This window comes from Alosa alosa, chromosome 4 (assembly GCF_017589495.1).
Source record: "Alosa alosa isolate M-15738 ecotype Scorff River chromosome 4, AALO_Geno_1.1, whole genome shotgun sequence".
Classification (NCBI taxonomy): Eukaryota; Metazoa; Chordata; class Actinopteri; order Clupeiformes; family Clupeidae; genus Alosa; species Alosa alosa.
Window position 1 is genome coordinate 17,820,376 of NC_063192.1, and position 16,894 is coordinate 17,837,269.

The 16,894-nt window shown below is 42.3% G+C and overlaps 1 protein-coding gene across 1 annotated transcript; it reads left to right on the forward strand.

Moving 5' to 3' along the window:
* The first annotated feature begins 5,718 nt into the window (after positions 1-5,718).
* On the forward strand, positions 5,719-14,075 carry LOC125293004 (perforin-1-like). Its single transcript, XM_048240608.1, has 4 exons — positions 5,719-6,017; positions 6,069-6,236; positions 6,337-7,065; positions 14,054-14,075. Exons 1-4 carry the CDS (start codon positions 5,719-5,721, stop codon positions 14,073-14,075), a joined length of 1,218 nt encoding a protein of 405 aa, XP_048096565.1.
* The last annotated feature ends 2,819 nt before the right edge of the window (positions 14,076-16,894 follow it).

Sequence of the window (16,894 nt, forward strand, 5' to 3'; positions counted from 1 at the left end):
CTCTTCAAAACAGTACAGGAATACAAAGTGTCACAAAGTCAGCATCAGAGCACTTGAAAGTCAATATCCGCGTAATACCGGACTGTAAGTATGGCTGTCAGAGAACATGCATCATGAACACAGCAAATCAACCCTGATGCCACGTGTGATGGCATAAAAGTCAATCAAATGCCAGTGGAGAATCTCTGAGCACACACTCGATATTGTGTAAAGTCTCTGACCAATGACCATTTAGTTTTTCTTCTTCGTCTTGTCTGCCTTCTTCCTTCCTTCCTCCTTGGCCTCTTTGTACTTCCAGTCAGGTGGCTCCAGGTGTCTGCGGTTCTTGGACTTCTTCCTCTTCTTCTCCTTTCGTGGGTGTGGGCTTGCCCGACTTGGTGTCTTTGATCTGGGGAATGCAGCCGGCCAGGAACGCACTGTTCCGCCGCCCCAGGAACGCGTTGACGCCTTTGGAGATGGCGGTGTGGCGTTGCTCAGCGTCCGAGCAGCAGGACGCCAGGGAGACAGACGAGGTGGAGGCCACAGACGACAAAGCTGAGGACAGCAAGTGCACGCTTCGCTCCTCCATGCACGCTTCGCTCCTCCGTGCATCGCTTGCCGATCTTGGGTGAGCTAGTGGGACAGAGTGGCTGACAGCCGGTGGTGATGTGCACCATGTGGTCCAGCACGCCATTGTCCTGATGGTCTTGGGCAAGCTGAAGCTGAAGGTGGACTTGATCAGGTGGGCCACCTTCTGGCCAGCAGTCCTGGTGGCTGTGGCCTTGGCCTCCACGTCCTTGAGCTTTATATTGATAGGACAGTTGAGAGACAGGAAGCGAGTGGGAGAGAGATGGGATTGGATCAGGAAATACGTATAAGTATATATACTCTTTTGATCCCGTGAGGGAAATTTTGTCTCTGCATTTATACCAATACGTGAATTAATGAAACACTCAGCACACAGTGAAAACACAGTGAGGTGAAGCACACACTAATCCCAACGCAAGGAGCTGCCTGCAACAACAACGGCGTTTGGGGAGCAGTGAGGGGTTAGGTGCCTTGCTCAAGGGAACTTCAGCTGTGCCTTCTGGTCGGGGTTCGAACCAGCAACCCTCCGGTTACAAGTCCGAAGCACTAACTGCTACTTTGTCCTTTTTTCCTTCAAAAAAACTTTCCTCTCAGACCCCCTGTTGAAAAAATGTCCAGGCTGCTTAAGGGTTAGCCTAGCAGAGGATGGTTGAATGACCGCAGGCTGGAATTGAACATGGGTCTCTATGGACACTGAGACCCATATATGGTACGGCGCTGCTGCTTGAGCCAAAGCTCCCCCAAAGCAGCCTGTTTTAAGGGCCCAGTCTCGGAGTTCTTCCATCGCCTGACGTCCAACAGCATTTATGTCTGCACCTGAGCAAAGACAGGAGAAAGTGATGTCAACCTGGACATTTTTTCAACAGGGGGTCTGAGAGGAAAGTTTTTTTGAAGGAAAAAAGGACAAAGTAGCAGTAGTAGTGGAAAAGTGCAAGTTCAATGTTACAGCTCCACCAAGTGGCCACTACAGGAACATATTTTGTGTGCCTATCTGTATGGTGCATTATATCTTTTGGCCCCCACCGCAGACTTCAAGGCAGCGCTGCCTGGAAGGCGCTAGGGTTAGGGTTATAGGATTAGATGCCTTGAAGTCAACAGTGGCAGTGCCTTGAAGCCTAATATTTAACCTGTCAGTGTAAGCAATAATATATCATAATGATAGGCCTAATGGCTATATTTCTCCTAAATGGCTTGAATCAAGTTGACTGTACATGATAGGTATGTTTTTTATTATTTTAAATGTTTACACTCCCTATGAATGCTACCAAAATGAAAATGAATATCTCAATAGGTTAAGTTTTAATCAGCTCATTAATTAAAGAAAGGGAAAGTTGTAACTTAAATGTTAAAGTGCTTCAATGTTAATAGCTTAAATGCTATTCTGTTGCTGTACGTCTCTTTGGATAAACACATCTGTCAAATGAATAAATGTAAATATAAAATATACATTTTTGTGAGGGGTGATGTGAATGCTGATGTGGCAGATAACTCTCTATTTGTGAAACACCTACAGTATAAATTCTGCGAAAACAGTAAATTAGTTCTCTCAAGCAAAGTACTACTATCAGTAGACAGCTACACATATATTAGTTAAGAATGGCATGCAACATCTTGGCTAGATCACTGTACATGTACAGCTGATGGTCATGATTGCTTAGTGGAAGCTGAGATTATGGTTTAGCCACAGCAGATTACATACTTGTCTCTATGGTAAAAATTCTTGACAGTTTACCTGACTGACCAGCTATGATAATGATGATAATCATGAGCAAAATAGATTCTAACTAGACTAAATTCACTGACTGATAAAAGTCTTAGTAGTACTGAGATACCACTTGAAGCTATTGTGTGGCAACTTAAATTGTAAGAGCCACAAACATAATTTATTATGTATGACAAAATGATGAATTGTTTAATTAATGACAGTAAATTATTCATCCAAGAAAAACGAAAGCAAAAGATCAGGCCAGGATGGAATGAATGGTCTGAACTTAAAAAAATAGACCAGTCTTCTAAAATTGTTTTTAAGCATCATGAACGGAGTGCTTTAGTTACGCGCCCGGTGTAGCCCCCCTGTGAGTTTCCTTGCCTTGTCTCTAACCACTAACTTAGTAAATTCTGTGGACTTGGTGCAGACACACACTCAATATTTTGGATCTGCAATTTTTGAGTTGTTCTCCTGATCATACAGCTACAGGGCACAGGTCAAACAGCCAGATAGCCTACAAAGGAGATCATAGGAGGGAAGGGCTTTATGACACTACCTGAAAACATGTTGTCAAGTAGGTCTAAAGAAACCTATTAGAATGTCTTTTTTTTACCAAAGGGTATTATAATAATTAATCCTTTGTTGTTGTTTTGTTAACAATATAAAAGTTTGCCAAGGTCTATTGCTGCTCTCCCTAACAAAAAATAACTGCAGTTTTTCTGGAAGTACAGTTGTTACAAGCCTGGCTCAGAGCAGAGTAGGGAAGGCCACACGCGGAGTAGAGATACTGTATTATATTTAAATGAATAGACAGAATAGGTTAAGTAAAGTCAGTAGTGGAGTTGGATTTGAAAAATAAAAGTGTAAGCAATAAGTATATGCGGTGCAGTAAATAAGCAAAACAAAATCCAAATCAGTGCGGGAGAGACGGAGCGGCGGCAGTGGACAACCCGGTGTCCTCTGAAGCGTTTTTAAAGGCCCAGACCAGGGAGTGATTAGCGTGACTTAATACACCTGCGCCCGGCTCACCTGTAGGAGACAGATGCAGCACACAGACAGGAGGAGCCAGGCATGGCCGTGACACCTATCCCCTTACAACAGAGGCCTCTCAAAGAGAGCCTCTGTAAAAATGACTCACCCCTCCCCTGGCACCCAAACATAGAACATAGCCTACATATATCAATATTTGAAATGAGTAAATATCAAAAGTTAAAAGTACTCAAACTTGTCTAGGAGTTATGGTTTGGACACTTCACCCAAGCCTGCAAAGCAGAGGAAAAATGGATCAGCTGACCCCATCCACTCAACCCCTCCCCAGCAGTTCCAACCATTGTCCCTCGAACCCAAAGCTCCAGCAAGTCCGGTACCTGGAAAGGCAATTTCAAGGAGACTAGGCAGAGAAAGAGATGGGAGACACCAGAGAGAGAGAGACAAGACAAAACAATGACTTACTCTGGCTCACACGGGGCACAGGGCACGGGACTAGATGTCATCCATGATGTTGTCCATGCCCCGAATGTGCCTGTTCAGTAGGCTATATGGTTGTGAAAATAATGCCCAGCACATGAGGCTCTGACTTGGGCTCTTTAGAGAATGTAGGAACGTTAGTGGATTATGATCAGAGTAAATTCTGACAGGAACAGCGCCCCCATCCAAATACACAACAAAGTGTTGCAACTCTCATATTCATGCCATTTTTTCCCACTTGATGGTCAAATTATTTGACAAGTGGCCGTTAAGCTTTCTGGAGAGGAAACATACCGGCCCATCTCCACCATGCTTATCCCTCTGCTGACGCACAGCACCAGCACCCCATTGTGGCTAGCCCGAATCTCTGGTGACAATTTACCCTCAAATTACCCTAGCCTGGCCTGGCTCGACGGTCTAAAGCCGGCTATTGGGAAGTGATAGTACCCTTTTACACAAGGTCCAGAAGATATTTCACCTCTGTCTCTAGGGACTGCTGTTTCTCCGGGGGCACCCAATAGAGACCACGCTGTCTTATCAGATCGGTGTCACTTACATCAGTGTCGTGCTCGATCATATGGTGTGACTGAAAACAAAGAGGGAAAATAAGACTCCGATGCCCTCTCATCTGACAAATGCCCAAGTAGGGTATCTAAGTCCAACACCTTCTATAAGCTTGAGCACCTCATCACCACACGCTGCCACCATGCGGGGAGAGACGCTAGACCCAGCAACTGCAGCCAAAGCAACTGCCTTGCAACTCCCTGCTGACATGTGTTTCAATTACATTAGAACGGCTACAGACATCCCAACCTGCAATAAGCCATTTCAGGGACCCCCCCCCCCCCAAAATAAATAAATAAATAAATAAATACCTATAAAAAATTACTTTAGCCTTCTTAGATACTGAAATAGTGATGAATAGCCTATTTTTGTTAATTAATTGTCCCTACTCAGCACACCAAATAAGTAAGGCCTATAGTTAGAAATTGTGATAATAAAATATGTAGATTTTGGTAGTTTGGTCTTTATGTAGCCTTGGCAAATAGCCATCTAGTAGGCTAGTCCTGAATAATATGCACATGAAATGACACTTGTTAAACTCACCTAAACATGTATTTTGCAATCATTTAACCCGCCATGGGCAATGCTAAAGTCACTGTTACAAACAGTGCAAAATGCAAGACTATCGTTATTTTGAACTCTTATGACAAGGGTACACTTTCGTGTTATCTGATGTGAAATGGGTCCTTTTTGGGGGGCACCCTGCCTCTGCCATGAGGCTCCTGTTCCTACTGAACTGAACTGAAACAGGCCAATCAGAATGCTCTCTGTCTTGAACAGGCACCCACGCACTACCTCTCTCTCTCTCTCTCCATCCCCGTCGTGTGCGCGCTACACTCAGATGCACACACGATTTGAAGTTTTGGTCTCGTGTGCTCGCTCTTGTTTGCTCGCTCTAGATTCCGGGAGATTTTATCTAATTTGCGGGCATCAGGGAGCTGTTATCAATATGCGGGAGACTCCCTGAACTTCCGGGAGACTTAGGATGTCTGATGTACACAGGACACAATCAGTAAGGAAGGATCAATGACAATACAAGACAATAAAGAAGAGTACAAGACAAGAAATAAGAGCACATTTGTTTGGTGAGCATCTCATGTTGTCCATTTTTTCTTTTTACAAATGGCAAACTGTACAATATTACTCAAACTATGATTTAAATTATTTTTATATGATTGCAAATTCAATGCTATATGGCTACTTGTTGAATGAAACAGGAACTGTTTCCAACTGTTGCCAAAGTCATAGTCATCATTATTCACTGCACATCTGATTTGCACAGCTGATGGAATTGTAGCTTCAAAACATGTACCTTATAATTTACAATATTATTTGAATACAATACTTCTACTGCTGACATCCTGTGTTTGTTTTTTTTAACCCTAGCATACTGTACATCCTTCTGCAGCCACATGGCGAACCTGAGTGTGCTCTGCCTCTTGGTGTCACTGCTTCACCTGGCTCCTCTCCAGGCCTGCAGAGTAGGGACAAAGGAGGAATGTGACGGAGCCCCTTTTGTCCCCAGTCACAGTCTCGTTGGTGAGGGTTTTAACGTGGTGACGCTTCAGCACAAAGGTGCTTACGTTATTGACATGCAGACCTACCTTACCCCTACCAACACCTGTACCTTGTGTACCAACCCTCTCATGGGGAACCAACTGCAGAAACTGCCCCTGTCTGTGCTGGACTGGCGAGCCTTTAGTACTTGCAGGCAAAGTCTGTCCAGTGCTTTGTTTAGCTCTGTTAGTGCTCTTTTCTAAAGCTCCACCTCGTCCATTGAGAATGACTGGAAGGTGGGCATGGGCTTGCCTGAAGTTGCTAATGTGCAGCTAGAGGGTAGTCAGTCAGCCGAGTCCAAGTTTGCCTCCCACAGACAAAGAGTGGACAAGACTTCGTTCACCTCCCATCAGCTTACCTGCTCTCATTACCGGTCAGTGCAAAGACTGGACACACATACACACTTTCTCTTGTTTCCTTGAGTATTGTATTGTCCTGAAAGTACTGTCATAACAACATTTCCTTTTTTACAGCTACCGTGTCCCTAGTGCACCTCCCCTGAGTCCAGAGTTTCAGCAACATGTCGACTCCCTCCCCCACGAATACTCCATAGACACCGCCTACCTGTACCGGCGCTTTATCAATACCTACGGCACTCACTACATCCAGCAGGTGCATCTTGGTGGGAGGTTTAAAAGGGTAATGTCGGTCCGCACTTTCTTGTCCACCTTAAACAAGATATCTGCTACCCAGGTGGAGAACTGCCTGAGGGTAGGTATCTCAGTGGGTCTTGGTCAGTTAGAAGCCTCTGCATCCAGTGACAGCTGTAGAAAAGTGCTAAATAACCAGGACAGTGTGACAGGGTACAATCTGGGCTTTCTGAACCACATCACAATGGTGTCGGGTGGAGATGGGTGGCCAGGGGTGTTTTCCATGACCCGAAATGACTCAGTCGGGTTCCACAGGTGGCTAGGCAGCATCAAGAAGAACCCCGAGATTGTGTCCTATTCTCTCCTCCCCATCCACGAGCTGGTGAGCAGAGGTCACCTCCAGCGGGAGGTCAGGAAGTACATCTTAGACAATGGCATGGCAAAAAAGCCCAAACCCCCAGCATGTGGCTGGAATCGGCCCAACCTCTCCCCAGATTGCTGCCCACTGCACACACGCAGGGGCCGGCTCACGGTGTCGGTGCTCAGGGCCTGGGGTCTGAAGGGGGATCTCCTTCAGACCCCACTTATCTCCTTCTCAGGCCCGTCTAGAAGGCAAGCAAACCAAGCAATTGCTTGGGCCCCCGAGCTGGCCAGGGGCCCCAAGACAACGACTGGTTAAGAATAAAATGCAACGACAAACTGTGAGCGCCCCTTTGATAGCCAATGCAGTAAAGTGCAACGGCCACCGTTACCGGCAATACCGGGATCCCCCTCAAGGGGGCCCTTCTCAGTAGTCGCTGACAGCAGCCAGCCAGCCAAGTTTGTGATCTCTGCTGCCGGGAAAATATAAAACCTCGCAGTCATAATGAAGCGGAGTTATGCGTCTGGAAGCCAGAAAAGAAAGAAGATAGTGGTAAGTGATAAATTACACTGGATAAAATAGCTCTACTTGTCTTGTACAAATGTAATGTCGCAGCAGGAAGGCTAGCCTAGCAAAACATTTTTTTATGTTAACTACCTGCCTGACGGCCCATGCTGCTTGTAACAAACTAGAACAGTTAGCGCAACTTTTTTTTTCTCGAACGGACGGAATATGGTTAGGCTACATACTATAATATGTTTATTAACAGGATAAGGAAGACGCAGATCTGTTCCAGAATCACTGTTTATCGTATTTAATGACATAACATTGCTATAGCTTTGTAATAGGTTTTGATGAAGGTTGCATAGCTTCTCTGCTATATTAACTATTCGACCGTGATAATCTATTGGGTTAGGAAAACCACACGATAAATTCCGTGCATCAAAGCAGACTGGAACATTCATGTCTAGCAGTATTCATGCACGCCAGCTGTTTACTGTCTTTAAAGCACCAGGTGCGTCTGTCTAATTCTCAAACAGCAGAATGCTTAAATGCTATGTTAAAGGAGAATTCCGGTGGGATGTTGACCTAAAGTGTGTTGAAACATGATACCGAGTGTGAACGTATGTCTCATAGCCCATCTCTACTTGTCCCCTGCACTCTAAACTCTGGCGCTAGTTAGCCGATGCTACCAACAGCTTTTTCAATGGTGGTGCTTCGGCATCGGGCTAGCCATGCAAATAAATCACTGTTTTACACCATTTACGAGGCTCAATGTATCTCCACACTTCATTGGTAGACTTCTGAGGGCCCTGACATTTAAAACGAGACATTGAGAACTTTGAAAAAGCACTGGTAGTTTACTTACAAGACGATTTATGCAGACAGTATCTTCACGAAGTTTAGCGTTTGCAGCCATCTTGAATTTAGTCACGATAAGTCGAGAGACGAGTAAGAATGAACAGGTATGATAAGGGATCAGATTCCAAAAATAATTCAGTGGAAATGCATGGATTCCAGTTTCTTCCAGTAGCAACAACTGGAATCCATGCATTTCCACGGAATTATTTTTTTTAATCGCCCAATTCATTTTGAAATACATAATGCGTTAAACAATATTTAACCCAATTGACACATTGTGTTTACCTATGTCATATAACGGAAGTGCAAAACCTGAAGCCGCAAGCCTGAGAGTTTATTTTACTGTCTGGAGTTAGCTGAAGGTGGAGAGGAACCGAGGAGCTTGTAGGCGAAAAGGTCAAGTTGCCAGATGTTAAAAGCACAGTGAGTGTCAAATGCTATGCTTATAACCAAGCTTGGATTTCATAATTTTAGGGGCAGGCCACCTGGCCTTCAGTTGGACATATTTGGTGGCCAAAGTTAACTAGGCTACATAAAAATTATGAATTTTCATGAAAAATTAAAAAGTTACATTTAGCCGGTATGAAACATAGGCCTGCAAAAACATGAAATATTACATTGAACTGTTAAACATAGAACTGATTTGAATATTTACAGATATCTATATCAGTGTTTCCCATACAATGACTAATCTGTGGCAGGGCGCCACAAAATCAAAATTTAATTTAAATTAAATTAAATACAAGATCAAATCCTTGCATTGCCATTGAGCTGCGCTTTTTATGCACGCAGCCATTCCTTACCCCTGCTCTCTCTCGTAGCCTGCTGCCCCTCCTCTGCATGTGCATTTAAGAAAATATTCACGATTGTTTTTGCCACATAGAAGCATTGCATAGAAGACGCTCATTAAATTGCTATTAAACTGGCTTTTAGCATCGTGGACCATGCTGCGCAAATTTGTTCAAAACTGCTGCATTGAAGTTAGATCTGCTAAGGTCTTATCACAACATAGTAGGCTACATTGAAGAGACTAAACTAAGTTTAGGTTACGCAATCAAGCAGTATCTCAAAGCTAACGTTAGAATACTGTTTGGATGTCGAATTTAGCATGCTTAGCCTACATACGGCTAATTGTCAGTTTCGTTGAAGGGCTCATTTTATTGACTCTTGACACTGAATGTTTGCAAAATCCCGATGTAAATGGAAAAATGTTTTCCAAAATTCAAAAGTGCTTGTCCCAAGGAGAAGTACGAACCTTTATTTTAACTATGTAAAAAACGTTATGACCAAGTCAGCTACCGCCAATGTTGACCAAGTCAGCTACCGCAACAAAATGAATCCATTTTTGTGGGAAACACTGTATATTTAACATTTATTTTCTATGTGGCCTGTTATGACATCATGTATTGAACTATTTAAACACACTTTGAAACCTGAAGCTCAAAGTTGGAGACATGCTTTTAGACATTGCTGCAAATGTTAAAACCGGATTACTCTGGAATGGCTAACTGTACAGGGGAATGCTTTACACCTTTGTATTCGGTAAGGTCTGCTGTTTCTTCTGATATTTGGTTTGTCATGTGTTTGTGAAGTGAAGTATGAAATAAGTGTGAAATTTGTATTATCAAAGTATTTTCAGAAAACTTGTAATGCAAAAAAATATTGGCTACATAAATAATCCAACTAGTAAAGTTTCATAAGAATATAAAGGAGTTACATTTTTTACCCTATTCACCAGTTCTATGTTGCCTATGGAGGCCAGTTTTCAGGCCGCAAATGCTAATTAGCAGGTTTAAAACTAAAAAATCAGCTAAGAAAATATGACATTCAGAATCAGCACCCCAAAATTAGGCAGAATACCCTCTTTACCAGTGTTTTCTCACATTTGACCCCCAAGTGATAGTTGTCCCAGTCTTAATTATGCATTATATAAATGATGATGTCATCTAAGTGTGAAAATGGATTGTGAAAATTTGAAGACAAAAAAAAATCTTGTTCCTTAGACTCTATACTAGCAAAATATGCAAAAAAAAAATCAATTTTTACAAGAAAATCCAGCAGAATTACACAAGACACCGTACTATTACATTATAGTTTACTCAAAATCTTTAGCTCACTTAAATTATTGTTTAGTTATGACATAGGGTTTTCACAAAACACACAAACATTAGTAGTGACCCAGTAAACAAAATAAAGTCCTGGCGACGTCCCCTAAAGGCATAAAGGTCCCCTGGCGAACGTCACCTCCTCGACATTGTGTCGGGTTCCCTTTACGTCCCGCGGACCTCTGTTCGGGAGATCTAAAAGACGTCCACGAGACTTTGAGAGGACGTTCTGTAATGGTCACCGCGACGTTTATATTTCCGCGATGGTAAAAAAAATAAATAAATGAAGCACGATTTAGTATGGTATTACATCCTGTAAATCTCAGTGTTGATAGGAGAGAGGTAGACGGAACACGAACACAATGACTTGTTCTACAACTACGCAATCAACTTCAATCACCTCATATTTTCACACATGTATGAAATCACATCCTCCTACACTAATGATGAGTAGACATGGACATTTATACCGGGCTAGGATGTGCTGCTTTCACATCTACGGTGTCATTTTCTTAATAAACTAATAGTTTTAATGGGCATATCCCGTAGCATATTGTTCAAAACATCATCAGAGTAGGCCTAGGCTAGCCTAAGATAAATTGTTCAAACCATATGGTTTCAAAATATTAAAAACTAATAATAGCCAAAAATACTAAATGAATCGCAATGCATGCTGGGAAGCAAAACTCAACATGAAATAAAGTAGGCTACATGAAACATAACTATAATGCATTGACGTTATATCCACTCGTTTTCTTGGACCTGCTGTGATCAAACAGGGACAGCCTATAAATGTAAGCCTTTCTTCCTGGAACATTGCGGATAAAGAAAAATGTATCGTTTTCTCTAGGCTATGAATGCTCTTTATAGCCAACTTTAAGATGAAATAAATAGATTCTGATGTTTCTATTCTATATCATTGATTTATTAATAAACAGTAAGGCTCTGGTGAGGCAGAGAGCTTCTGCTCCTCGTTAGAAATTTCATCGGATATGTGCACTCTTTGCTGTTTCCACAAGGAGCTGCTGTAACATCAGGGACAGCTAGGCCTATGCGTGACAGTTTTAAATGCGAGCATGCGTCAAATAAATTACAATGACATTTAAACAAGTCATGAAGAAGCAGTATCCTTAATTCTTCTGCAATGTAGAGCTAGATCGTTTTGCTTTACAAATTAAGTAGTCACTTATGTTGCTAGACAACCCTAAACAAATGCTACGTGGTCTGTTTTTAACATTTCTCTAGTTTTATTGCATCGTATTCAGCTCCAAAAGCCGGTTCAGTCCCAATTCGGCCGTGTGTGTGTTTCTGAAAATAAAACAGATAATAAGTACGTGACTACGTTAAATAAACCACTGCCTATTTAGAGCATGTTACATGCATCACGTAATGACAGTTATCTGAAGAAAAGCGCATTGTAGGCTAAGCTAGAAGCTAAGAACAGCGTCTTTGCTAACGTTACACCATGCATCACATCAGCTAACATTTTGATAAAATCCCTTCCCTAGTTTGTAACGTTATACATTAACGTTAAACTCAAAATGTATGTGCTACATAATTCAGCATGTCTGCATGCAGACATGCTGAATTATGTAATTATGTTTAACGTTAACCCTTTTCCCAGTTTATGAAGTTGTGCGTCTATGAGCAAAGTAGACAACTGTAGCCTATGATATGTTGCCTTAGACTACGGTAGGCTAATGCAGCTACTGCTAGAGACTAGATAGATAGATACTTTAGTCATCCCCAGACGTGTAACGTGAAGTTGTGCATGGATGTGATGTCTCAGTCCTGCAGGCGGTAGCCAGAGCGCTCTCAACTCCGCTGCCAATATGTGAATAAACAAACGTCCCCCCCATAACGTTATTGTCGGGTCCTTAGGAGGTATTTGAAATTACCAAATGCAAATTTCATCCGAGGGACCTGACGGTGACGTCCCCAGAAAGTCCTGCACCGGACGTCACGCAATAACCAAAACGATAACTTGCTCCGGACGTCAATAAGGTCACCGGAACGTCCGCTAGGGAACATGACGTTCGGGACCAATCGGGGACGTCGTGAATGTCGGCATGAGGTCCGGGGGGCGTCCCCGTTTAAATGTCAGGGCCCTCGGAAGTCTACCAATGAAGGGTGGAGATACATTGAGCCTCGTCAATGGTGTAAAACAGTGATTTATTTGCATGGCTAGCCCGATGCCGAAGCACCACCATTGAAAAAGCTGTTGGTAGCATCGGCTAACTAGCGCCAGATTTTGGAGTGCAGGGGACAAGCCGAAATGGGCTATGAGACATACGTTCACACTCGGTATCATGTTTCAACACACTTTAGGTCAATATCACACCGGAATTCTCCTTTAAAGCAATTTGAAAGTATCCACGTCAAACTTCACAAAGTTAGCCTATATTGTGAATGTGTAAAATGTTCTGAAAAATAGACATAGCACTGAGATAATATGAAAATTAAAGCAACTAAATAGACAGTCCATTATAACAATGCAACAGTGACCTCTTCAGTTCTAAATATTTCATACAGCACAATGTTGCATGAGGTAAAAGTTTAATTTAGGCCTGCAATTCCTTTTCTGAAAGCTTAAATGTTAACAGTGATTCCACTATCTCTGAAACCATTAACACTTGTATCAAAAGTGTGCCAACCTGAATGCACATTATTTTAGCTTTTGTTTCATATCACTACTTAGCCCTACTAGCCAACACCTACTATAATAGCCAAGTCCCTGAAAGTATTAACATGGACATAAGCATTTATTATGTATGTTACTTTATTTAGACTTCTGAAACAGGGTATAGTAGTTCTGAAAATCCCAGCAAAAATACATAAGCCTTGAACGTCACTTATAAAGCTCTTCTCAACCAGGACTTGGTGCTTCACAAATTCAGACAGGTGGCTGAATACTTTTGATATGAAATATAATAATAAAAAAGAACTAATGAAACACAGATATATAACACTTTTTTATTATTATTATTAATTCAGAAGAATCAGCCTTAACCCCCTACAAGCACGCCATATGGCAACAGTGGCAAGGAAAAATTCCCATGTTCCAAGAAGAAACCTTGAGCAGAACCCGACTAAATAGGGGGAGCTCATCTGCTTCTGGCTGGCTGCAGCTCTGAGAATGGAGGTAGAAAGTGGAGGAGTAGGCCTGTGCACAAAGATATGCGTGGAGGAGTGGTCAGCTCAGCAGAAATTAAACATGAGGGTGGTGTTGTCCAAAGACTCAACACGGGACTGGATCAGAGTGGCCAGCAATGAAGCATTACAGGAGATCTGTTGATAAGAGAAGAACATCAAAGCACATCGCCTACACAGTAGACATAGAGAGACAGAGTTACTTTCCGGATGCCGAAACCCATTAGATTATACTGGCCTATATGCTTTACTCCACCACTGCCTACAGACTAGATGATGTAACATGTAATCTGTGAAAAGAGCCAGTCTCGGGCAAAGTTTCAATTTAATTGAGAAAGTTGATGTGAAACATCGATCAGGAACAAATATCTCCATCAAAATACATTATACCGACACATACCTACCCATGGGATAATACTTCAGTAGAAAATATTACCATTTTGATCTCCGTTCAAAATACCAGCACTGCCTCATATCTGTCATTCTGAGCCATTCTGCCTCCTCCTCTAACTGCTCCTGATATCCTTTCCTCTTCTTTTTCCTTTTGCCAAAAAGCTTTGAAAGAAAGCCCGGCTTTTTGTGGCCAGTGATGTTTTATCCCTCTCTTCTTCTGTTGTTCCAGACACTCCTGTCTCCTCTTCTAAGTGCTCCTGATCACAATTTCTGCCTTCCTTCTTTTTCTTTTTTCCAAAGAGCTTAGCAAAGAACCCTGGCTTTTTCGCCTCCTCGTCCTCCTCATTCCCTTCTTTCTTCTTACTTTTCTGCTTCTTCTTTTTCTTCGTTCTGCCTTCTCCTAAACGCCTCATTTTAAGGCATTTGTCTATGAAGATCAAAATCCTGCCTGGTGGTTTCAGAACATACTTAAATTTGTTCCTCTCACCTCGTTTTACTTTGGGCAGCCACTTTAGGAATTTTTGTTTTAGAGTTGCTTCTTTCTCTAATTGCCTCTGGATCCACCGTTCACGCAGTTCTCGTAGTTCCTGCGGCTCCAACAGATCAGCTCTCCATCTCGGCTGCTTCTCTCCTTTTGTCTGCCGTTTTAGTTCTCGTTCCTCCATCCTGATTTGCCACCGTCTCGGTTTGCCTTCCTCCATCTGTGTCTGCACATCAGATTGCTTCTTGTTATGTTCCCATGCTCTCTGTCGGGTACATGCTTGGGCCTAACTGGACTAGACACAGGAGGATCAGAGTCACGTTTCCCATGCTCTCTGTCGGGTACATGCTTGGGCCTAACAGGACTAGACACAGGAGGATCAGGGTCACTTGTGTCATATCCGGTAAAAGACTCCTCACTACTGACAGATGAGCAATCTGATCCATCCTCTGAAGAATCACTGAAGTCAGACAGTGTATAGGACAGAGGAGAGGGTGCAGGAGGGGGCATCATGGCTTCATTGAGAAGGTTCTGATTAGGGATCGACCGATATGGTTTTTTCAGGGCCGATACCGATATCAGTTATTACCAAAACAGGAGGCCGATAACCGATATGTAAAACCGATATTTCAGTTGTCAAAAAGGCGGGTAGATAGTAGCCTAGGCTATGGCGATATGCTGAAAATTTTCTTTCAAAAGAAAAACTAACTTTTCTTTCTTCTTTTGATACACAATTGTATCAACTTGCATCACAAGTCTAAATCCGGTGTATCATGTTAATCCAAGAGCTGAGTGATAGCAATTATTTTCATAGGCATACACAATGGGCTATGTGCTTGTAAGGGACCTGTCACAAAGAGGATGCTTTGCCATCGTGTGTGTGAGTGCACGAGAGAGGGAAAGGGAGAGGAAGAGATGCATGCGTAATGGCAAGTGTTACGGTTGAATAGTTTAACAAATTTTTTTTTAAAATAGTTCTTAGGCTATTTAAGCATGCAATTTGTGTCCATATGTAGGCTATAAGCTACACTTCTGTGAGCCTAAAAGGTACGTAATAGCCAGCTCAGGACACGATTTAGTTCAGGTCGGATTAAATTACGGCTGACCCTGGGTGCCTGTAGTCTTTTCTGACAGACAGTCCGTCAAAAAGCAGCAACAACACTTTTAGACGTTCGCTATTGCATAATTTAGGACTTGTCTACTATGTAGGCCTAAGGGATAACGTCCGCCGAGGTGTCCCGTTATAAACAATTAATGGACGAGGCGGGATGCAAAGAACTCCCGACGCGCAGCACCCTAGTTTGTAGGCCAACTAGTAAACGGTAGGCTATATTTCCACTTGAGAAACATTGCCAAAGTGCGGCCCTTTTTAACTCAACAAGATGCAGAAAAACTAATTCACGCCTTTATCACTAGCAGGTTAGACTACTGCAATGCACTTTTCACTGGTCTTCCCAAAAAACATCTAAAGAAATTGGCACTCATACAGAACTCTGCGGCTAGACTTTTAACTAAGACTAAGAAGAGAGAACACATCACCCCTGTGTTGGCTGAACTGCACTGGCTCCCTATTTCCTATAGAATTGATTTTAAGGTTATGTTAATTACTTACAAAGCTCTGAATGGCATAGCACCTTCATATATCTCTGAGCTTTTAATATCTTATCAACCACAAAGGAAACTTAGATCATCCAATTCTAATCTTTTAATCGTACCCAAAGTGCTCCACAAACAAAGTGGAGAAGCTGCGTTTATCCATTATACCCCCAAACTATGGAACACCCTGCCTCTGTACATCAAGCAGGTGAGTTCAGTAAATATTTTTAAAAAAGATCTGAAAACATACCTGTACAGGAAAGCTTTTAGTTAACTCATCTTATCCTATAGACTACATTTTCAGATTATTCTACATCTGCTACTATTGGAGGCTTAGCCAGCCAGAAGCAGATGGGCTCCCCTATTAAGTCAGGTTCTGCTCAAGGTTTCTTCCTGGAATATTGGAGTTTTTCCTTGCCACAGTTGCCATATGGCGTGCTTGTGGGGGGTAAGAGGGTTAAGGTCGCCAGTCTTATGACGTCATTTTCTATATTTTTGATATGTTGCTGAGTATATCATAAACAGCAAAGAAAAGTGATTGATAATGACTGACTGACTATTATTGTGTTACATGCTTCAAATGTAAAGCACTTTGAGCTGCATTCTGTGAATGAAAGGTGCTATACAAATAAAGCTTTATTATTATTATTATTATTATTATTATTATTATATCACGTGCATCAATCGGGAATTCGCTAAATGAAGGAGGTGGGTGCTTTAGGCTACTTATTGATCCGGATCAAAGAGACAATAGCTTACAAAGTGGTGTTTTTGTAACTTCAGTGTAGATGATTGTGATTCACATTGCAACTTCAGCAATGTAAGGTAGGCCTACCTTCCTTACAGTACCTTCGAAAAATAGCTCCGTACAGCTGAAGCCCAGTCTACCAGTGTTAATTTCGTTGACGAAGACTATGACGAAAAATACTCGTCAACGAACCTTTTTCACGGACGCAAACTAAATAAAAACTAAATAAAAAGTGAGATATGATG